Source organism: Microcaecilia unicolor, chromosome 3 (genome assembly GCF_901765095.1).
Source record: "Microcaecilia unicolor chromosome 3, aMicUni1.1, whole genome shotgun sequence".
NCBI classification, from domain to species: domain Eukaryota; kingdom Metazoa; phylum Chordata; class Amphibia; order Gymnophiona; family Siphonopidae; genus Microcaecilia; species Microcaecilia unicolor.
The window spans coordinates 524124767-524147815 of record NC_044033.1 but is presented as its reverse complement, the minus strand read 5'-3'; the positions used below and the strand labels follow the sequence as shown (position 1 = coordinate 524147815).

The window sequence follows — 23049 nt, the reverse complement described above, 5'->3', positions numbered from 1 at the left end:
TACAAACATAGAAGAAAGACAGTCCCTGCTCAAAGAGCTTACAATCTAATAGACAAAAAATAAATAAAGTAAGCAAATCAAATCAATTAATGTGAACGGGAAAGAAGAGAGGAGGGTAGGTGGAGGCGAGTGGTTACAAGTGGTTACGAGTCAAAAGCAATGTTAAAGAGGTGGGTTTTCAGTCTAGATTTAAAGGTGGCCAAGGATGGGGCAAGACGTAGGGGCTCAGGAAGTTTATTCCAGGCGTAGGGTGCAGCGAGATAGAAGGCGCGAAGTCTGGAGTTGGCAGTAGTGGAGAAGGGAACAGATAAGAAGGATTTATCCATGGAGCGGAGTGCACGGGAAGGGGTGTAGGGAAGGACGAGTGTGGAGAGATACTGGGGAGCAGCAGAGTGAATACATTTATAGGTTAGTAGAAGAAGTTTGAACAGGATGCGAAAACGGATAGGGAGCCAGTGAAGGGTCTTGAGGAGAGGGGTAGTATGAGTAAAGCGACCCTGGCGGAAGATGAGACGGGCAGCAGAGTTTTGAACCGACTAGAGAGGGGAGAGGTGACTAAGTGGGAGGCCAGCAAGAAGCAGATTGCAGTAGTCTAAACGAGAGGTGACAAGGGTGTGGATAAGGGTTTTGGTAGAGTGCTCGGAAAGAAAGGGGCGGATTTTACGGATGTTGTAAAGAAAGAAATGACAGGTCTTGGCGGTCTGCTGGATATGAGCAGAGAAGGAGAGAGAAGAGTCAAAGATGACCCCAAGGTTTCGAGCTGAGGAGACAGGGAGAATGAGAGAGCCATCAACAGAAATAGAAAACGGGGGGAGCGGGGAGGGGGGTTTGGGGGGGAAAATGAGAAGCTCGGTTTTGGTCATATTTAATTTCAGGTGGCGTTGAGACATCCAGGCAGCAATGTCAGACAAGCACGCTGAAACTTTGGTTTGGATGCAAGGTGAGATATCAGGGGTAGAAAGGTAGATTTGGGAGTCATCAGCATAGAGGTGGTAGGAAAAGCCATGGGATGAGATTAATGAACCAAGGGAAGAAGTGTAGATAGAAAAGAGGAGGGGACCAAGAACAGAACCCTGAGGTACACCGACAGGCAGAGGGATAGAAGTAGAAGAGGATCCACCAGAGTGAACACTAAAGGTGCGGAGGGAGAGGTAGGAAGAGAACCAGGAAAGGACAGAGCCCTGGAATCCAAGTGAGGACAGGGTATCGAGAAGTATGCTGTGATCGACAGTGTCAAAAGCAGCGGAAAGATCAAGAAGAATGAGGATGGAATATTGACCTCTGGATTTAGCCAGTAATAGGTCATTGGAGACTTTAGTAAGCGCAGTTTCAGTTGAGTGGAGAGGGCGAAAACCAGATTGTAATGGGTCAAGAATAGCATGTGAGGAGAGAAAATCAAGGCAGCGGCGGTGAACAGCACGCTCAAGTAATTTGGAGAGAAAAGGAAGGAGGGAGATGGGTCGGTAATTAGAGGGACAAGTAGGGTCAAGTGAAGGCTTCTTAAGGAGAGGTGTGACCACAGCATGTTTAAAGGAAGCAGGGACAGTCGCAGTGGAAAGTGAGAGGTTGAGAATGTGACAGATAAAAGGAATAAGAGTAGGAGAGATGGCATTAAGAAGGTGGGTGGGAATGGGATCAGAGGAACAGGTGGTACATTTTGAGGAAGAAAGGAGAAGTGTAGTTTCCTCAATAGTAACTTCAGGAAAGGAGGAAAGGGAATGAGGGGAAGGAGAGAGAGGGGAACGGACTAGTGGAGGGAGAGCTGGTGAGGTAGAGAAAGCAAGGTTTATCTTTTGAACCTTGTTGTGAAAGAATTCAGCAAGGGTCTGAGGAGATAATGAAGGGGGAGTTGGGGGAGGGGGCACCTTGAGGAGAGAGTTCAATGTGGTGAAGAGAAGTCGAGGATTAGAGCCAAGAGAGTTGGTCAGTTGGATATAATAATCCTGTTTGGCACGTAAGAGAGCAGATTGGAAGGAGGTCAGCATGAACTTAAAGTGTAAGAAATCAGCAAGGGCCCGAGATTTCCGCCAGAGGCGTTCGGCGGAGCGGGTACAGGAACGTAGGTAGCGGATATTAGAAGTCAGCCAAGGTTGGGGTTTTGTACGCCTTACAGGGCGGGTCATCAAAGGTGCAAGAGTGTCTAAGGCAGAGGATAGAGTATTGTTGTAAGAAGAAACAGCCTCGTTGACAGACGTGGATGGTGCCACAGTAGAGAGGAGGTTTGAAACATGGGAGGATAGAGATGAAGGGTCAATGTCGTGAAGATTCCTAGATAAATTAGATAGGATAGGACGGGACTGGGAGGGAGGAGATTTAAGTGTGAAAGTTATAAGATGGTGATCAGAGAGGGGAAGATCGGAGGCAAGGAAACTAGAGGGTGAACAGTTGGAGGAGAAGATGAGATCAAGACAGTGACCATTTTGATGAGTGGGGGAGGTGGAGCATAGTTGGAGATTAAAGGACGACGTTAAAGCGAGTAACTTGGAAATATAAGAGTTGGAAGGATCATTAGCAGGAATATTAAAGTCACCAAGGATGAGAGAGGGGGAGGAAGGATCATGGAAGAAGGCAAGCCAGGCATCAAAGTCACTGAGAAAGGATGAAAGGGACTTATCAGGGGGACGATAAATGACCGCTATTCGAAGAGGCAGAGGAGAGAAAAGGCGGATAGAGTGGACTTCAAAGGAGGAAAAACAGTGAGATTGAGGTGGAAGAAGGGGTTGAAATCTGGAGGAGGGAGAGAGAAGTAGTCCAACACCGCCCCCACGGCCAGCAGAGCGAGGAGTATGTGAAAATAGATAACCGCCATGGCACAGGGCTGCGACTGAAGCAGAGTCATCAGGGCAGAGCCAGGTTTCTGTTATGGCACTTTATTGGCACTTTATGGCACTTTATTGGCACTTACCTTTCCCATTCAGCTTTCTTCCATTTTTCTGTCTGTTTCTCAATTCTAATTTTTCATCTGCTCCCTTCACTCCATCCATGTGCAGCATATTATGCCTCTGTTCCCTACCCCTCATCCATCCATCCATGTGCGGCATCTCCTCCCTCTCTCTTTCCTTCCATTTCCCTTCATCCACGAGCATCTCATCCATCAGGACTGGTTAAAAGCCTGATCCTCCAGATCTGCTCTATACCTTCTACAAATTGGGTCTCTGGAGGACCCAGCTGTTCATAAGCCCTAGATCCTCTGCTGCCTTGGCCATGGGGCTTCAACTTGCCATGGATCCTCTGCTGCCTGGTAAAGACACATTTAGAGCAGATGGAGGCAGCAGTGAATCTTAGACAACGCAGGGCATTTCCTCCCTCTCTTTCCTTCCATTCATGTTCATCTCCTTGTCCTTCCTCGCCTCTCTATCAATGTGCATCTCCCTCTCTCTTCTCGTCCTCTCCATCCAAGTGCATTTTCTCCTCTTTTCCCTTACCCTCTATCCATGTCCAGTATTTCTCCTCGCTCAACCTCCCTTACTCTCTTCTCTCCCTTCCATCCATCTAGCATCACCCACTTTCTCTTTCTCCCCACCTCCTTTGGTCTAGCATCACTCGCTCCCTCCCTCTCTCTCCTCCCCCAAGTCCAGCATTTCTCCTCGAACCTCCCTACTTCCTTCTGCCACCACCCGCACTGCCATGCTGGGATCCTGGCAGCAAGAAAAAAGTACCAGGCCCGGTACCAACGTTAACTTCAGCACCAAGGAGCCTTCCAGCCCACACGCTCATGAAGGTCAGGTTAGTCCCGCCCGTCTCTGACATGCTTGCGTCAGAGGGGCGGTACCAACAGGGCCTCCATGAACGGATAGGCTGGAAGGCTCGTTGTTGTTGCTGACGTTAGCGCTGGTTACAGTGGTGGGCCAGGTACTTTCTCCTTGGTGCTGGGGGCCTGAATTCGGAGAAACTGTAGCGGGAGAGAAAGGGGATCAGGGCGAACTGGGGTGGCTGTTCTGCCTCGTAGTATGTGGTGAATCCCAACAACAATCCATGTGCACTGAAACTTTACCCCAGGGTAGAAAACAGCACGGCAAACTGCGTAAATTTACAAATACTTACGTCTCTCTCTACTTTCACTAGATAACATGAGGTATTTAATATTAACATTCTTTCTGAGACCCTTGGCAGTTCATCCCAATCAATGTGTGTTAATTTACTGTGCAAAATAGTGGTGGTTTTAATTTTTAAAAAATATTTATAAATATTTTGGTATTGAAATTATTTTATGTGAGGTTTATTTACATTTCCTTGTCATCAGCAGCAGATGACTCCAGAGACTTGTGTCCATCTACCAGCAGGTGGAAATAGAGAGCACTAAGCTGAACTACATGATATAGGACGGCATGATCCCTGGTCAGCCAGTATTCTTTAGCTCCAGCAGGTGGATAGACAGTTTCTCTCATGCTTCTGGTTGGGCCTTCTGCTGTGCTCCTGTTCTGGGTCTCCCGGTTCAGTTGAGCCTAAGGGTATAGACTGGGTTGGTACCTAGTCGTAGGGTACATCTGGTGGTGCCAGGTCCCTACCCTTCCCCTCTGCCCCCCTAGCCACTTTCCCCTTTGCCTTCTTCACAGAAAAGACAAAAAAAAAAAAAAGAAGGTAAAAAATACCTCTGGGGTTTGGCAGCAGTTGCAGTGGGAGTGGCTCTCTGTAGGAGACTCCCAGCTTTGCCCTTCCAGAGAAACGAGAGACTGCAGAACAGTGCTCCAGGAATGAGAACAGCTTTAAATCTGGCTTTTCTTTTGCTGGTTTCACTTTTGTTTTGGCAATGGCGGCTGAATTAGTCAAACAATATGCTTGCTGCAGTAAGTGGGAAGGGGGACTTGATATACCGCCTTTCTGAGGTTTTTGCAACTACATTCAAAGCAGTTTACATATATTCAGGTACTTATTTTGTACCAGGGGCAATGGAGGGTTAAGTGACTTGCCCAGAGTCACAAGGAGCTGCAGTGGGAATCGAACTCAGTTCCCCAGGTTCAGAGTCCACTGCACTAACCACTAGGCTACTCCTCCACAAGTGGAGAGCAGCGTTGGGGCTGTGCGTGCACTGCAATTTCAGGGTCGAGGATGCGGGGACTTTGAGTTTCTGTGCAGGTGAAGTTGTGCCATGCTCTCCTCGCAGCCACGGTTTCACCCATGGCCATTTTGGATCAGCACTCCGTTTCCCAACAGCAGATAATATGGAGGAGTCCTTTTCTGTATCAGATGTGTTTGCTTCTTCAGCCTCGGGTACATTCCTGGGGGGTCTGTCTGGGTCCCATGGGGGAGTGGCATGTCAGGAGCTCTTTACTCCTGACTTTGTGTTGTTGCTACATCAAGCATATCTTTTAAAGCGGGCTCAGTCCTCTGGTGCTCTGGTTCCTGTTCTGTTGGATCAAGGAACCAATGCATTCAAGAGGAGAAGGGTTGAGGGTCTTCCTGATGGAGACTTGTTCTCCCCTCCTTCTCTGGGTCCTCGGACTCAGGGTTGTCAGCCACGTCCTCGGACTCAGGGTTGTCAGCCACATCCCTGCCTTCAGCGTTACCTGCTTTTCTGGAAGAGGGGGAGCTGGTGTTTGAAGAAGAAGATGATCCTTCCACAGTACGTGTGTTTACCAGGAAGAACTGCCCATGTTTATAACTAGGGCGTTGCAAGTTCTTATTTCCTCTCCGGAAGACCGGGCTCCGGCGGCCTGTAACCTGAAAATGGCAAGTACTAGGCGGCTTCCTAAGTCGTTCCCTGTGCACAAAGCCATTCAAGAGTTGATTACAGCACAGTAGTCTACACCTTGACACCACTTTGAAAGTGGTACAGGCTATGTTCCGCCTTCTTCCTGCATCCCCTGAAGAGCTGGAAAAGCTCAGGTTACCCATGGCAGATTCGTTAGTGGCAGCCGTGACTAAGAAGACCACCATCCCTCTTGAGGGTAGAGTGGCCTTGAAAGACATCCAAGACCATAAACTGGAGTCGGTGGTGGAGAGCTGCATGGGAACGGGCTTAATGGAAATCCTGCGGGGATGGATGCAGACTGGTGCCCACAGAAATGAAGTGCCAGGCCAGCCTACCTATCCTTTCCTTGTGCCATGGAAATTATAATAGCACTAAAAAAAATTAATGTATATGGTTGATAACTTTGAAATCCCCATAAGACCTGAGAGGGAAAGTTATCTACATGGGCTATTGTTGAGTTACTTTGCCACAAATTGGGATATTTTAGCACAGGGGATGGGCGGGAATGGAGGAGATTACTTGCGGGGATGGATGAAATTTCTGTCCCCGTGCAACTCTCTGTGTTAAAGCTCTTCTTTGAGGTGTTGGCGCTGTCAATATAGGCGTCTATTTGCAGTTCTTATGCTGCCTGAGCTTGTCTCAGCTAGGTTCAGCAGGCTGCAGACTTGCTGGCTGACGCAGATTCCCAGGTTTCCTTGGAATTTCCGAATATAGAGATGGGTCTGGTGCACCTGGCATATGATCTGGTCAGGGCTTTGGTTAGGAAATGGTATTTGCAGTTGCTGCCAGGTGCCTTTTGTGGCTTCAACACTGGGCAGCAGACGCTGTGTCTAAACAGCGCTTGACCAAGTTACCGTTTAAGGGGAAGCTCCTCTTTGGAGAGGATTTAGAGAAGTTGGTTAAGGATTTAGGAGAAACTAAGATGCAGCACCTGCCAGAGGATGAGCCCAAGAGCTCATCCAGAACTGCTCCGCCACATGCTTGTTTGAGGGACTTCAGACATTATCGCCTGGGGCGGTTTTCTACATTCCAGAGATCTAGGTATCAGCCAAAGCAGTCCTTTCATCTGTATAAGTGATCCATGGGGCAGCCTTCTCATTCATCTCAGCTTGCCCATCCTTCAAAATGATGGGCTGCTGGTCCACTCTCCGCTGCATTAGCTAGGTGGTCATCTGACCAGCTTTTACGGGGAGTGAGCCAGGATTACTTTAGACTGGTGGGTCCTTAGACATTATTTGAGAAATCTACTACATTTAGATAAGCACAATTTTGTTCTAGCTATTTCTTTGGATCTCTCCTCTGCTTTCGGTCTTGCCAATCACTCATTGCTCACTTCTCGGCTCTCTTCTCTTGCAATATCGGGTACTGTACTCTCTTGGTTCTCTTCACTCCTCTTAGGATGCTCTTATAGTGACCATTTGCCATCTTCTATTTCCTCTTCTTGCCCTTTGGCTTGCCAAGTTCCGCAAGGTTTAATCCTCTCTCCTATTCTCTTTAACCTCTTTTTCAGCCCTCTGGCAACTCCTGTCCAGTCATTTTAATACTTCTTGCATTTCTACGTGGATGATATCCTGTTAATTTTCTCTGTCAATTTTTATTCTTTAGATATCCATCCCCTTCAGGACTGTCTTCAAACTGTTTCAGACTGGTTATCCTCTCATCTCCTAGTTTTAAATAATCAAAAAACTGACACCTGTTGATTTACTGGTAGTCTTCCTCCGCTTTCTTCTCCTCAAAACCTCCATAGAACTCTTGAGCAACCTTGTGATTCTTTCCGCTACTTAGGAGTTACTCTGGATTCTCAATTATCATTTCTCTTGCAAATTTCTGCAGTGTGCAACTTGGGGTTCTTTTTTTACGCCAGTTACGCTAAATTAGATGTTTCTTTGATAAAACCTCATTTCATTCCCTCGTCTCACCTATCTATTCAGGGCTAGACTATTGCAACGTCGTTTACTTAGGATGCCTGAAATATCAGCTAAAAAACCTTTAAACACTCCAGAATACCACCATCCGTCTTCTGTGCCATGCTCGACGCACAGATCACATTCCCCCTCTACTTCAACTATATCATTGGCTTCCTGTTGAATGGCCATTTTTCTCAATGGAGGACGGTGAATAGTGGAGTGCCGCAGGGATCTGTACTGGAACTGGTTCTATTTAACATATTTATAAATGATCTGGAAATGGGAACGAGTGAGGTGATTAAATTTGCAGATGACACAAAACTATTCAAAGTTGTCAAAAACGCATGCGGGTTTTGAAAAATTGCAGGAAGATCTTAGGAAACTGGAAGCCTGGGCATCCAAATTGCAGGTGAAATTTAATGTAGACAAATGCAAAGTGACGCACATTGGGAAGATTAATCCGAGTCACAGTTATCTGATGCTAGGGTCCACTTTGGGGGGTCATCACTCAAGAAAAAGATCCAGGTGGTGTTGTGGATAATATGCTGAAATCTTCTGCACAGTGTGTGGCAGCAGCCAAAAGAGCAAACAGAATGCTAGGAATTATTAGGAGAGGGATTCAACATAAGACCAAAAATATTATAATGCCTCTGTATAGCTCAGCTCACCTTGCGTATTGTCATCAATTCTGGTTGCTGTATCTCAAAGGTATAGCAACATTAGAAAAGGTTCAAAGGAGAGCAACCAAAATGATAGAGGGGTGGAACTGCTGCCATATGAGGAAAGGCTAAAGAGATTAGGGCTCTTCATGGATAAGGGGGTATATGATTGAGGTCTACAAAATTCTGAGAGGTGTGGAGCAGGTGGAGGTGAATCAGTTTTTCACTCATTCAAAAAGTACAGAGACCAGGGGCCATTCAATGAAATTGCATAGATATACTTTTAAAATATATATGAAGAAATATTTTTTCACTTAAAGAATAGTTAAACTTCTGTAATTCGTTGTCAGAGGATGTGGTAACGACAGCATATCTGCATTTAAAAAAGGTCTGGACAAGTTCCTGGAGGAAAGTCCATAGTCTGTTATTGAGTTGGACATGGGGGAAGCCACTGCTTACCCTGGGATTGGTAGCATGGAATGCAGCTACTAGTTAGGTTTCTGCCAGGTACTTGTGACCTGGATTGGGCACTGGTGGAAGCAGGATACTGGGCTAGATGGACCATTGGTCTCACCCAGTATGGCTATTCTTATTTTCTTATGTAGCAATTTCGTTGGCGCATCGGATTTCGGAACTTCAGGCATTGTCATGTCAAGATCCGTTCCTCCAATTTTCGGAGAGCGAGGTGATACTCCACCCGGTGCCATGCTTTCTACCCAAAATGGTGACCTCGTTTTCACTTGAATCAGCCGTTGCTTCTTCTGTCCTTTCATGAGGAGGACTATCCTCAAGAGTTTGCACAGTTCAGGTATCTGGATGTGCACTGTCTACTGCTGCAATATCTGCAGCCCACGAAAGAATTTTGTTGGTTGGATCATCTGTTCATTATTGTTGTGGCAAGGTGGCCTCGAAGGCCACCATAGTGCGTTGGATCCACGAGGCTGTTCCTTCTGCTTATTTGACGGTGGGTAAAGCTCCTCTGCTTTCCCTCAGGGCTTATTCTGCACGAGCACAGGTGTCTTCATGGGTGGAGTCTCGCGCTTATTCCTTGAGGAGATTTTCAGGGTGGCTACTCAATCGTTGTTGCATACATTCTTTCAGCATTATCATGTGGATATTTCAGCACGGTCTGAGGCGTCTTTTGGGGTATCGGTTCTCTCCATGGCAATATCCTGTCCCCACCCTACTTAAGGACTGCTTTGCTACCTCCCACATGTCTCTGGATTTGATGACTGCTGACCACAAGGAAGGGAAAATTAGGTCTTATTTTCTTTCCTTTAGTCACAGCAGATGAATCCAGAGTCCCTCACTTTCTCAGACATTGTTGTGACAGTGCTCAGTGCTAGAGTTGTTCTGTTTCTCTGTTTAGGTAGTTGCACTTGTTTGTTTTCCTGTGAGGAGGGTAAAACAAACAAACAAAAAAAAACTTAGTGCTCTCTATCTCCACCTGCTGGTAGATAGACACAACTCGCATGTCTCTGGATTCATCTGCTGTGACTAAAGGAAAGAAAATTATCAGGTAAGACCTAATTTTCCCTTATGTACATTGATATATATATATTTTCCCCCCTCTAGATTTATTCCCTGATGCAAGCAGTAATGTGGCTACATCAGGTTTCCGCTGATGATTTGCTCGAATAAAGTTTCTTGTGGTTGCCATTCTGTCCTTTGTTGTGCGCTCTGGCATGCCTATTGTTGCACTTTGGTAGAATTTTTGCTTCTTGTTTCCGGTACCCTAACAGCAAACAAGAGCAATTATAATTTATTTTTGCTCTTTCTCCTCTTTCTTCATTCGGTATACAAGACCCCCAGTTCAGGTTACACCCAACAGCCTTCCACTTTCAAGTCTAGTCCAGAGCTTTATAATGATTCAGATGTCCAGACCCACAGCCTCCTGTATCTCAGTTGTCGGGACCCTCTTATGGTTTGTTCATGAGCATTCTATAATCTGTGTCCAGCAGATTATCACTAGTTCTGCACAGCCTGCCAGAACTGATGGAAATTAACCTGTCGCAGTCTTTCTCCTTCTGAAATGCTAGGAGAGCGTTCCTCAGTCCCAGGCTCACTTTTTCTTTCTGTGGGGGGGGGGGTGATTCTGGATGCCACATGTACTGCTTCTGTGCTCTTGGGTTAATCCATGCAGAGAGCCATCAAACACGAAATAACTTGACTCTTGGGGCCAGGAACTCTGACCCCCCCCCCCCCCCCCCCAGTCCCACCTCTGTACTCCTGCGGAAGGCATGCACCCTGACTCTGCGACAGGAGACCACGTCTACCGTGCTGCAGTTGTAACAGATGCCACATACTGTTTTTATTTTATTTTTGGGACTTTTTTTTTTCCCTTGGCCAGAGCTAAGATTTTTACTCTTTGCAAAGACAGTGCATCGGGGCATAGCCAGACTTCGGCGGGAGGGGGGTCCAGAGCCCGAGGTGAGGGGACACATTTTAGCCCCCCCCCCCCCCCCCGCCGCCGCCGGCACCACCGCCAACAACTTTGACCTCCCCCCCCGGCCCGTCGTTGCCTACCTTTGCTGGCGGGGGACCCCAATCCCCGCCAGCTGAAGTCTTCTTCCTTCGTTTGGTTTCTGAGTCTGACGGTGGGTAAAGCTCCTCTGCCTTCCCTCAGGGCTTATTCTACACGAGCACAGGTGTCTTCATGGGTGGACTTAGAAACCAAACGAAGGAAGAAGACTTCGGCTGGCGGGGGTTGGAGTCCCCCACCGGCAAAGGTAGCAGACGGCGATGGTGGGTTGACGATGGGGGGGGGGGGGGTTGAGAGAGTCGTCGGTAGGGGGGTCCAGGGCCAAATCTACGGGGGCCCAGGCCCCCTTGGCCCCATAGTAGCTACGCCACTGGTGCAGCTGTTTCTGTGTATAGAGAAACGAGGGAGTGCACAAACAAGGTATGTTGCTCTTCAGTTAACTAATCCGTGGCACACTGGCAGGCGCTCAGACCTGATCAGGAAAATATTCACCAGACTCATCACTGCCTGATGCACGTGGGATATGCTTGTCGCAAGGGATAGCAGTGGTGCTTAAACATGCAGGGACTCCTTTCTGAGCACTTGTGTAATCAGCGCCGGCCCAACCGTTAGCCAAGGCTAGGTGGTCACCTGGGCCGCAAAGAGCAGATGGTGTAAAAGCAAAACAGTAGATCCCGAGACAAGAACCATCAATGGTGCACTTTTACCTGCAGGAAGGGTGGGCAGTTTTCAAATACCCATTTATCTGGGTAAATAACTTTTGGAAATTGCCCTCTTTATTTGTGTGTGATACATACACACACCAGAATTTAATATTTAAAAGCTTGATGATTTTTTTTGGGGGGGAGAGGCAGATTAAGGGTCTGAAAGTTAATTTAGCAGGGGGGAGGCAAGACTGAAGGTTTGCCTAGGGCATCCAGCGTACCTGGCCCCTGCTCTATATGGAATCACACAAGTCTCTCTCCATCCCAGATACAGTATGAGGTAATTCTGTAACTTGGCGCCTCAGGTTATTATTATTAGCATTTGTATAGCGCTACCAGACGCACGCAGCGCTGAACACCTGACACAGAGAGACAGTCCCTGCTCAATAGAGCTTACAATCTAAAATACAGACAGACAAGACAAATAAGGGTGAGGGAAGTACTGGGTGAGAAGGAACAAGGGGGGAGGGCAAATGAGTTGTGGTTAGGAGCCAAAGGCAGTGGTGAAAAGGTGGGTTTTCAGCATAGATTTGAAAACAGGTAGAGATGGAGCTAGACGTACAGGCTCAGGAAGTCTATTCCAGGCATAAGGTGCCGCGAGGGAAAGGGACGAAGCCTGGAGTTAGCAGTGGAGGAGAAGGGGGACAACAAGAGAGATTTGTCCAGTGAGCGGAGTTTACAGGGAGGAATGTAGGGAGAGATGAGAGTGGAGAGGTACTGAGGAGCTGCAGAGTGAATGCACTTATAGGTCAGTAAGAGAAGTTTGAACTGTATGCGGAAGTGGACAGGGAGCCAGTGAAGTGACTTGAGGAGTGGGCTAGTGTGGGTATAACGATTTTGGCGAAAAATAAGTTGTGCTGCAGAATTTTGGACAGACTGGAGAGGAGAGAGATGGCTGAGCGGAAGACCAGTGAGAAGCACATTGCAATCGTCCAAGCGAGAGGTGACAAGGGTGTGGCTAAGGGTTCTGGTAGCGTATTCAGAAAGGAAGGTTAGGCATGTTGATGCCATGCACTGAGCGACAAATTTGATCATAGATTCCAGTATAGAATACTAGTAAGACATAATTTTTTATATCAGAAGCTCCAGACGATTTACAGTGGTAAATAAAATCTTATGAGCTATTCAACATAACTTTTAAAAAAGGTTAAAAGAAGAATAAAATACACGTATCAGAATTATAACGGATCACAAAAATCAAAATAGGTTCTTTTGAAATAGCCAAGTTTTTAACAGTTTTTACGAAAACGCATATAATTTTGTTCATGTCTTAATCCAACAGGAAGAGCACTCCATCACTTTGGTGCTACGGCTATAAGTAACTTCTTATGAGATGATAATAAACGAATATGCGAAACTAATGACAAATCCAATTTGTTAGAGTGAAGCAACCTACCACATCTACTCCGAGATTGTAAGCATAACAAACTAGCATCAAAATGCCTATATTAAGGCACAACCACTTACGCCAGGTCTATGGCTGGCATACGTTGGCGTGCCTAAGGGCACCATGCAGTGTGCATAACCTATTCTATAAGTTATGAGTTATGAGGTGGTGCCACGCCCAGGCTCTGCTTTTGTGTATGCTCCCCTTGCACTTACGCTACCTTATAGAATAGTGCATTCACACGTGTGTAACTGCATGCGCCCAGTTATAGAATTGCTCCCTTGAAGCTCTTCCAGCCTCTGGTGGGATTTTCAGTGTTTCCCTGGCTTCTCTTTCAGCTATACGAGTACCGTCCCACGTCTACACTGTCTGCTGTTTGGAGGTTGACGTGCTGCATGAAATTTTTGAAAATGTGGGCATGCCTGGGGTTTGAAAAGGTTGAGACACTCTGAACTGATCCAGGGAACAGGTGACTAAAGGGTGGGTGGGTGGGATGTATTCTGGAGTTGTGTCCTTTTGTACAGGCTGCCATGGTTGAAAAGTGGTAGAGACGTAAATCCGTACCAGTGCAATGGCCACTACTAGAAGCCACTTCCAGGGATTTAAACTCTTTGTGTTTGACACACTGGTTTTATTGTGTATATTGGTGTAGTTGTGGCTCTGAGGGGTTTTGAGAAGGCACAGCCTGATTAACGGGGATGATATGACTAACATAAAACTTATGTATTCGCAGAGTCTGCTCTCCTGTATAAAGTCTCGAGACGTCAGCTCTCCTACACTGGGATGCCTGGACCAGTCAAGCAAGGTCGTAAGTTCCAGCACCATGTTTCTTGGCGATGGAGATGAGCCACCCAGCAAGATCACCACCACTGCTTCCTACAAGAAACCACTCTATGGCATCTCACACAAAATAACTGAAAAGAAAATCCCACCCGGACCAGATCAATTTGCTGCCTATGAGGTTAGCAGTGCTGGCAGCCCTTCCCCTCTCCGGATGCTGAATGACCAACGCAAGCGAGACTCTGGTGGTAGTGCTATAGTGGCCACTGAGACTGATCCCAATATCTTTACTCTGATCCAGAAGATGTTCTACACGCTCAACGCACTGAGCTCCAACATGTCACAGCTGCACAGCAAGGTGGACCTGCTGTCCCTGGAGGTGAGCCGGATCAAAAGAAAGGTGAGCCCAGTGGAGTCTGTGGCTGAGTTTCAGCCACCACCTGAGTACCAGCTGACAAGTGCAGAGCTGAAACAGGTGTTGGATCAGAGTGTCTCAGCTGGGGACCTTGCATGCAGGCTGCTGGTGCAGCTCTTTCCAGAGCTGTTTGGTGACGATGAGTTTGGGCAGGGCTGCAGCACCTGTGGCTTCCCGGGGAGGAAGAAACTGGAGTCCTTGCATTTGCAACTCATTCGGAGTTACGTGGAGGCCTGCTACCCCTCTGTGAAGAGCACCCAAGTTTGGCAGACAGAGTGCCTGCCACAGGTCAATGACTTCTTCAGCCGTTTCTGGGCCCAGAGGGAAATGGAGGGGGATCAACAGCAAGGCATCCAGCAGCCCACTTTCTACCAGACTGAGGAAGTGGACACTGTGCGCTTCATTGAGGACAAGGAGCAGGAGGAAGCCCTGTCCTTGGACCAAAACAGTGTTGGCATGTTGGACTATACCCTAGATGCCCAAGACCTCAGTGACTTCTTAGATGAGGCCTCCTCTCCAGGGGAGTTTGCAGTGTTCCTGCTGCACCGGCTCTTCCCTGAGCTTTTTGATCAGCGGAAACTGGCTGAACGCTACAGCTGCTACGGAGGCTCTAACAAACTTCCATTGGACCCTCATCGGCTGCAGATGATCCGCAGGTACACAGAGATTTACTTCCCCGATATGCAGGAGGAGGAGGCCTGGTTGCAGCAGTGCACCCAGCGCATAGATGACGAGATGGAGAGCATCTACGTGGACAGCAGCGATTGTGAGGAGGTTCGAGATGACTGCTACGACTCTTCTAGCCTGCCTGACGATGTGTCTGTGGTGAAAGTTGAAGATGGCTACGAGTACGAACGACCTGGGCGCCGGTCCAAGAAGATATGGTTGGTGCCTGTGGACTTTGAGAAGATTGACTTCTCCCCACCTGACTTTGAGGTGCCTGTCCCGGAATACATGCTCAGCAAGGAGCAGCTGAGGAGCATCTATGAGAGCAGCCTGTCCATTGGTAATTTTGCTTCCCGCTTACTTGTGCACCTCTTCCCTGAGCTGTTCACACAGGAAAACCTGCGCAAGCAGTACAACTGCAGTGGCTCGCTGGGCAAGAAGCAACTGGACCCTGTCAGAATCAAACTTATTCGGCACTATGTGCAACTTCTGTATCCAAGAGCCCGTAATGACCGGGTGTGGATGCTGGAATTCGTGGGCAAGCTGGACGAGAGGTGCCGGCGCCGGGATACAGAGCAGCGGCGGACGTACCAACAGCAGCGGAAGGTGCACGTGCCGGGGCCCGAGAGAAGAGACTTTATGTCCTTCGAACTGAACCCAGACAGGTTCCGGGAATTGCTGGAAGGGCCACCCCTGCCGCCAGAGAGGAGCAGTAAGGACTTCTGCAAGATCCCATTGGATGAACTGGTGGTGCTGCCCCCAGACTTTCCTGTGCCCTCTGTCTACCTGCTATCTGACAAGGAGGTCAGGGAGATTGTTCAGCAGAGCCTCTCTGTGGGGAACTTTGCTGCTCGGCTGCTGGTTAGGCTCTTCCCTGAACTTTTCACTCCGGAGAACCTCCGGCTGCAGTACAACCACTCGGGGGCTTGCAATAAGAAGCAGCTGGACCCGGTCCGGTTGAGACTGATCCGGCACTACGTGGAAGCTGTTTACCCAGTGGAGAAGATGGAGGAGGTGTGGCATTACGAATGTATTCCCAGCATCGACGAGAGATGCAGGCGGCCTAATAGGAAAAAATGTGATATACTTAAAAAGGCCAAGAAAGCAAAGAAGTGACAGACTGGGGCCACTAAGTTATTGGTAGGACATGTAGAGAATTCCAGCTGGAAATGCTGCATTTTTTAATTTGAATTTTCTAGGACAGGAATGCTGAAGATTGCAGCAGTGGGGAATGACTTGCTATGTAAAAGAGATTCTCCACCATGGTGGATGCCATTACATTAGGACACTGAACTTTTTAATGACAGAGTTGGCTACCTCTCTTATAACCGATCAAAAATGTCAGATTTTCCACATTCTCCCACCCTTACGCTACATTAGGACATTTTCGTCTTGCTCCAGAGCTTTCAGACTTTGGATTAAGATTAAATCATTTTATATAGATTTGGCTGGAAGGCCCTATGGGTTCATCTAGTGGGTGTCCTCCCTCTCCCTAAAGTATACCTCAACCATTCCAGAAAGATGTTTCGAATTCTCCAGAGTGGAGATTCCACCACATCCATAAATAATTTGCTGCAGTGCTTGATAGCTTTTAAAGTTAGAATTTCTTACTCTTCCCATGCCCTAACGTATGCCTGAGGTGGTGTAACTGCAGACACCTAAATGTGAAAAGACATATGGACTTTATAGTATTCTGTAAGGTATGTGCGTGTGAGTACTGCTCATGTGTACCCCTCCCCCCTTGCAAGACACACATATTTACAGCCTAGTGCTTAGGCAGGAATTTGGCATGTGAGTACATACATGTGTATATACCAGTATTCTAGGAACCAGATAAGGGGTGGACCAACAAATTTCCAGCAATCAAGTATTAAAAAAAAATACTTTTTTATTGGCAAAGCACCAACACGTTTTGCTACCTAATCCTTGACGCTAGCAGTTGCTTTTTCTCTTCCAGTTGTGATTTTGCTCAATAACGTCACCTCACTCGTTCACATATTTGACAGAGCATTTGTGACCCTTGAAGCAGGCGGCTCTCCGCCGAAGCACGGCCCCGTGTCTGGTCTTTTTGCCAATAAAAGAGCGTTTTTTAATACTTGATTGCTGGAAGTTCTTTGGCCCACCCCTGTTTTGATTCCTGGTATTTTCTTCTTTCCTTTTCGGTTGGTATACGCCAGTATTCTCAACATTTATGCGTATAACATAGCGTGTGTATGATAGTACCTATTGTATAGCATTACTCCCATACCCCCTCATTCTGTAATCTTGAACATACATTTTCGTGCTTAGTGCGCAAAGGTTATAAAATAGCGCCAGTTTATCCACATAAGTTCATTGACAAATTAGCTGTTAATTGCATTAATTGGTACTAATTTGCCATTCCAAGTATGATTGCACTTAGTTGCTATTCTAGAAAATTAGTGTGGAAGATGTATCGCACGGGATTGTAAGGAGGCGTGGAAGTGGGAGGAGCATGGGTGGGTAGGGACGTTTTCCAGCACTTACACACTAAGATTCTAGAATACTGTCAGCTATACGCAAAACTGCAACATTTAGTCAAGGTCATTTACATTAGCCATCGACACGCCTAAATGTTGATACATAAATGCCCACTTGTACTAGTATTCTATAACGGCAATTTTGTGTGCAATTACCGATACAGAATTTACACTTACTTTGCAGCGTCCTAATACCTAAATTTAGGTAACCTTTTCAGAATTACCCACATAATAGCTTGCCTTAGCCCCAGTGGAGATGAAGGACAGCTGATTACTGTGTTCTGTAACCTTTTATGTGTTTGAAAACTGCAGTTGGGTCATACCTTCAGGCCTCTCTTTTTTTTAAGATCAGTAAATAGAACTCCCCCCAGCCTTTCCTCCTAGACTACTAATCATTTTTGTTGCTGTTCTTTGACGTTTCAAATCAATGCAAAACAACATCTCCAACCTTTTCAAACTTCAGTTGAGACCGTACTCATAAAAAAACTCTCAAGGAGGAAAAAGCCTCAGTGAGCCATATAATATTCAGTCTACAAATGTCTTTAGTTCAATCATGGGCCAAAAAACCTCCTCTGAACTTAATAACATTTTTATTTTGAAATTAAACATTTAGATGTACTTACCTTCTACACAACTTCAAAGCACTTCTTCCAGCAGCCCGGAACTTCGCAGCTTCATTAACAGTCTAACCGCATCCATCCGTCGATGGCCAGTGTTTCGATTCAATGCATCAGGGACTTGCAGGGCACTTCAATTAAAGCAGAAAAGCTCCTAATATACCATCATAATCACTGGAACAATCTTCAGAAAAAATAGTGTCTCACTCACTTTCCAACTCAGCTCAACATACGTTGCTACTGATATTGGGCTAGCTCTTACAAAATGGTGGTTCTCTATTTAAATTAAATGCTATCTCATCGGAGCATCAATCAGGAGGCTGGTTTCTGTTCACGTTTTTCTATTGAACCAATGCCACTCAAATCTTCCCATTTAAATCCATTGGCTGCACAGTCTTCAGCTTAAATGTCCACCGTTGTTCTGCCTGTAGGAGACGCTGCCATCTATCTCCTCCTGTTCGATAGGGTGGAATCCATTCAAGTGCCAAACGTTTCAAATAAAGAAAATCATGATTAAAACGTTTACAGTGATAAGCCAAAGGAGTATTTTATTTTTGTGTCACTATCATACTCTTATGTTCCAAAATCCTAATCTTCAAAGAGCGCAAAGTTTGGCCAATATATAACTTGACACATGAGCAGTTAATACAGTAAACAACATATGATGTTCCACATGAAGTTAATGCTCTCAATCGATATACCTTACCATCTGCTGGATTCTCAAATTCACTAAAACGTCAATACGAAAGGATGTGGAGTCAATTGAACCAAACCATTAAAACCAAAAATCAAAATAATGGCCCACTCTAATTTCAAAAATATGTATAACCAGCAGGAATGTGTATTAAAGGAAGGAAAAAGCCTCAAAGAGCTCCAGATCAACCGATCTATTTTATTTATTTGTTACATTTGTCTCCCACATTTTCCCACCTATTAGCAGGCTCAGTGTGGCTTACACAGTACCGTAAGGCGTTCGCCAAGTCGGTAAGAACAAATACAAAATGGTGTTATGGTAGAATAAGGTTCATGTGTTATGTCCTTTACTAGCATGAGTTCCTTGTGTAGAAGGGTTCAGGCATTTAAGTTGGATCATTAGGGTATGCCTTTTTGAATAGGTTAGTTTTTAGTGATTTCCTGAAGTTTAGGTGGTCATCTGTTGTTTTCACGGCTTTTGGTAGTGCGTTCTACAGTTGTGTGCTTATGTAGGAAAAGCTGGTTTCATAAGTTGTTTGGTATTTGAGTCCTTTGCAGCTTGGGTAGTGGAGATTTAGGTATGTTCTTTTGCTTAAACTTTCTCTGGGGGACTGATTGAATACAGGAGAGACGACTTGCTCAGCCTTTTTGAGCTAAGTACAGATTCCAAAGTTTTTGACTTCTGTGCTTTGTTGGATTTATACAGTAGGAAATACAAGCATAGCACAATGTGTGTTACTGTTTGATGCTGTTTATATTGAAGGGCTGTGACAAGCCGTATACAGACAGTTTGATTTAATCCACACAGTAACTCCTTAAAGACTGGGAAGGTTTTTTAAGAACGATGAAGAACAGATCATTGTGATCATCTTTAGCTCTGTAGATCGTTTGATCTGGAGCTCTTTGAGGCTTTCTCCTTCCTTTAATACACATTCCTGTCGGTTATACATATTTTTGAAAATTGAGTGGGCCATTATTTTGATTTTTGGTTTTGATGGTTTGGGTTCTCAAATTCAACAGTATTTATAGTGATATCACAAATAGCACAAGTCACACAGGCAAAATGACCTACTTTGATGTTCCCCCATGATTTTCTTCCTTCCATAAATATCAGAGGGATATAAAATCTCTTTGAAATTCCTGACTCTACTAAAGGCCATGCGTAATCTACTGTCTTTAAAACCGGGCAATGTGGTAATGACCTGCCAGTGCCATCACAAAATATTTACTAATGAATTAGCAGTAATTGTATATTTTGGGCTGCTGGCAGAAGTGCTTTGAAGTTGTGAAGCTAAGTACATCTAAATGTTTAATTTCAAAATAGAAATGTTATAAGTTCATAGGAGAGTTTTTGCCCATGCTTGAGTTGAAGCCATTTGTAGACTGAATATAGTAAGTCTAGACTCACTGAGCCTTTTTTTTTTTAAGAGTACTGTCTCGACTGAAGTTTGAAAGATTGGAGATATTGTTCTGCATTGATTTGATTGTTTAGTGCTCCACTTCGTTTTGTTTTGGGGTTTTTTTTTATTTTATTTTTTTTTACAGAATATAGTGTTCTTTTAAGTTTTCCATGTCATTCTTGAAGTGCACGTTCCAAAACTGGACATGCTTCTCCTGACAAGGACCATGGCCATATTCACTTTAGTGGACGTTTAACTTAGGTAGATGTGATAGACGTGGATAGACCTTTTTCATTGCCTTCCTAAAGGGCAGTTCTCCTTCCTCCTGTCTCCTCTGCCAGTTCCGAGCTGAGTGAGAGCTAACCCAGGGAATCATTTTCCGATACCCTCTCCAAACAAACCCATGCAAAAGGTTCAGTTTTCAGGATAGACAAAACGTGAAGCTCAATCTGCTCCTTAACTTTCCCTGTTATTTGTAATAAATATTTATTGTGGATGTCCTGAACACGAGATACCTTTTGGAAAGGTCTGGGGGACTGGATTTTGGAACCATGGCACTGATTTATAAAAACAAACAAAAAATCCAAGAGAACCTGCATTGAAATTGGGCTCCTCAGCTGTTGGGAACATCCATGACATCCATTTTAATAAAGGGATCCTTTTACTAAGCTGGGGTAAAATAGGCTTTAGTACGCCCTTACGTGGGTAAAAATGGCTTTTTTCTGTGTTTTGCATTAATGGCCATGAGCGGCTGTCGCTGTTTTGTCACATTGCCTTGTGAGCACTTATTGCCACTCATTTTTGTAGGCCCTAAGTGCTCCTGCACTAACCAGTTAGCATGTGGGAATGTAGCTACGTTAAATGGCTAGTTCAGGAACACCCACCCACTCTCCATCCCTGAATAAATAAAATTAGAAAAATTATTTAGCTTACTGTTAACATGCGCAGATTTCCAAAGACATCTGTGTGCGTCCTGCGGTACTCTGGGTTTTTGTTTATTTTTGCTGTTACACCAGTCCAAGAATAAGTTGAATCGGCACTTCCAAAAGACACATGGGAGATGTAACTGGTATGTAAGGATTTACTCAAAATACATCAAAAGACTAGATACAGCAGTTGTGTTTCGGTGCAAAAGCACCTGCCTCAGGAGTCTGCAAAAATGATGCACGCTGTTCATCAAATCCTTAACACAGTGAGGAGAACAAGGTTGCAAAGGAACGATCTACCCCAAAAGAGGCAGCTTCAGTTCTGAAGAAAATCACCAATAATAATCATCGGACAATGCCTCAAGGTGATTTTCTTTAGAATTAAAGCTGCCTTTTCTTGTGTACATCGTTGCTTTGCAACCTTTTCCTCCTTACTGTGTTAAGGATTTGATGAACAGAGTGCATCATTTCTTCAGACTCCTGAGGCAAGCGCTTTTGCGCCGAAATAGCTGCTGTGTGAAGTATTTTGAATAAATCCTTATGTAGCAGTTACATCACGTCTCCCTTGTGTCTTTTGGAAGTGCCAATTCTCCCTACCTTTGGATTGGTGTCGCACTACATTTGTAGGGATAGAGTGTTCCTCCACATTCCTGTGGTCGATCTCTTTTTTTTTTGCTGTGATAGGCAAGCGTTAGTGCCTAATGTAGCTTAGTAAAAGGACCCAAAGATAGATGTCAATATCATTACTCTTGTTGGGCACAAGAAGGCATCGGATAAGAGATGAGAAACAGGATTCTGCAATTCTATAACCATAAAATCACTGTTGTATGTTTTGATTTAAGCTAGCTTCGCCTTTGAGTAGTGGTGTAGCCATGGGTGGGCACAGGCCCACCCTCTTTGGACTCAGACCCACCCAGCAGCGGCATAGTAGTGATGTAGCTGGTGGGATCCCCAGGCCACATCAGCTGAAGACTCCTGACATCTCTTCCCTCCAGGAGATCAGGTGGTCACTTAACTCCACTCCCTGACACCCCCCCCCCCCCCCCCATGTAAATCCTTTAAATCTTTGCTGGCAGTGAGCAACAACACATTCCCCCTGCATCAGAGGGAAGACTCAGAGCTGGCTTGAGCAAAGGCAGTATGTTGCTGCAGACTGCCAGAGAAGAATTAGAGGGTTTAAAAGTACTGGGGGGGGGAGGGGGTCAGGGAGTGGAGTCAAGTGACCCACGGATTGCCAAAGGTGGGAGAAATGCCGGGTGGGAGGGGGTAGGCCTGCCCTGCCTTTGAGGCCACCTGCTTGACTGGACAGCAGAATTGTCCATTAGGAAAATGTAGAGATTGTCGCCTTTAAACCATTACAAACGTGAAAGCATTTCTATAAATCAGGCACTCACATTAAAAATGTTTAGAATAATGACATGTGCACACATCGAATACCCGCTTAACTTACATAACACATTTTTGCAAGGAGGGACATGCATAGGGGGGTTCCACCTACATGGGTAATTTACACACATCCCTGCCGTATTTAGGCATCATATTTATACCAGCTGTATGACTGGTGTAACTGAGAGCATCTACATGTCGGGCACAGCAATGCCAGATCACACATATTCTATAACCAAACCTAGTGGCCGAGATCTCATTATAGAACAACGTGTACCACCCAGCCTTGGGACACCTAAATGGAGGAGCTGAGTTATACAATTTACCAGTGGCATAGCTAGGACTGAATGGGCCCCGAGCAGAAAAATTGAGATGAGCTCCCCATAACACCATCACTCCCAAGTAAGTGGGGGGGGGGGGGGGGGGGGGGGAACATACACATTTCCCAAAGCTGACCCATTACAATTAATCAATTCAGAAAAATAAATATTTTTTATTTCTACCTTTGTTTTCATCCTAGTGTCTCTCTTCTGCTTTTCTCTGTTTTTCTTAACTCTCTCCAGGGTCTCCTGTCCTGTTGACATTTCTTCTCTATGTCCACCATCCATCCTGTCCAGCATTTCCCCTCTGTGTCCTTATCCCCCCCCCCCCACCAATGTTTAGCACCTCTCCTCTGTATCCCCTTCTGTGTACCTATTCCTCCCCTTGTGTCCAGTATTACCCCACTGCGTCCCTGTCCCTATACTCTCCACAGCCAGCATCTCCTTTGGGCCCCTCCCCCTCCCTATGTCCAGCTTCTTATCTTTCTGTCTTCCCATCCTCCTGCGCCTCACCCCT

At 45.8% G+C, this 23049-nt stretch overlaps 1 protein-coding gene across 4 annotated transcripts in view; it reads left to right on the top strand.

Annotated features, from left to right (window-relative positions):
* The window catches only part of BEND3 (BEN domain containing 3), a 57475-nt gene extending 38800 nt beyond the window's left edge, over positions 1 to 18675 (top strand). For 2 of the 4 annotated variants that reach the window (XM_030199179.1, XM_030199178.1), the window contains one exon: positions 13565 to 18675. In XM_030199179.1, coding sequence (XP_030055039.1) covers positions 13565 to 15808 — 2244 coding nt within the window. In that variant the 3' untranslated portion in view covers positions 15809 to 18675. Of the gene's footprint in view, positions 1 to 12726; positions 12859 to 13219; positions 13301 to 13564 lie in introns of those variants that run through there. The other 2 variants (XM_030199180.1, XM_030199181.1) reach the window with 2 other exon arrangements.
* The last annotated feature ends 4374 nt before the right edge of the window (positions 18676 to 23049 follow it).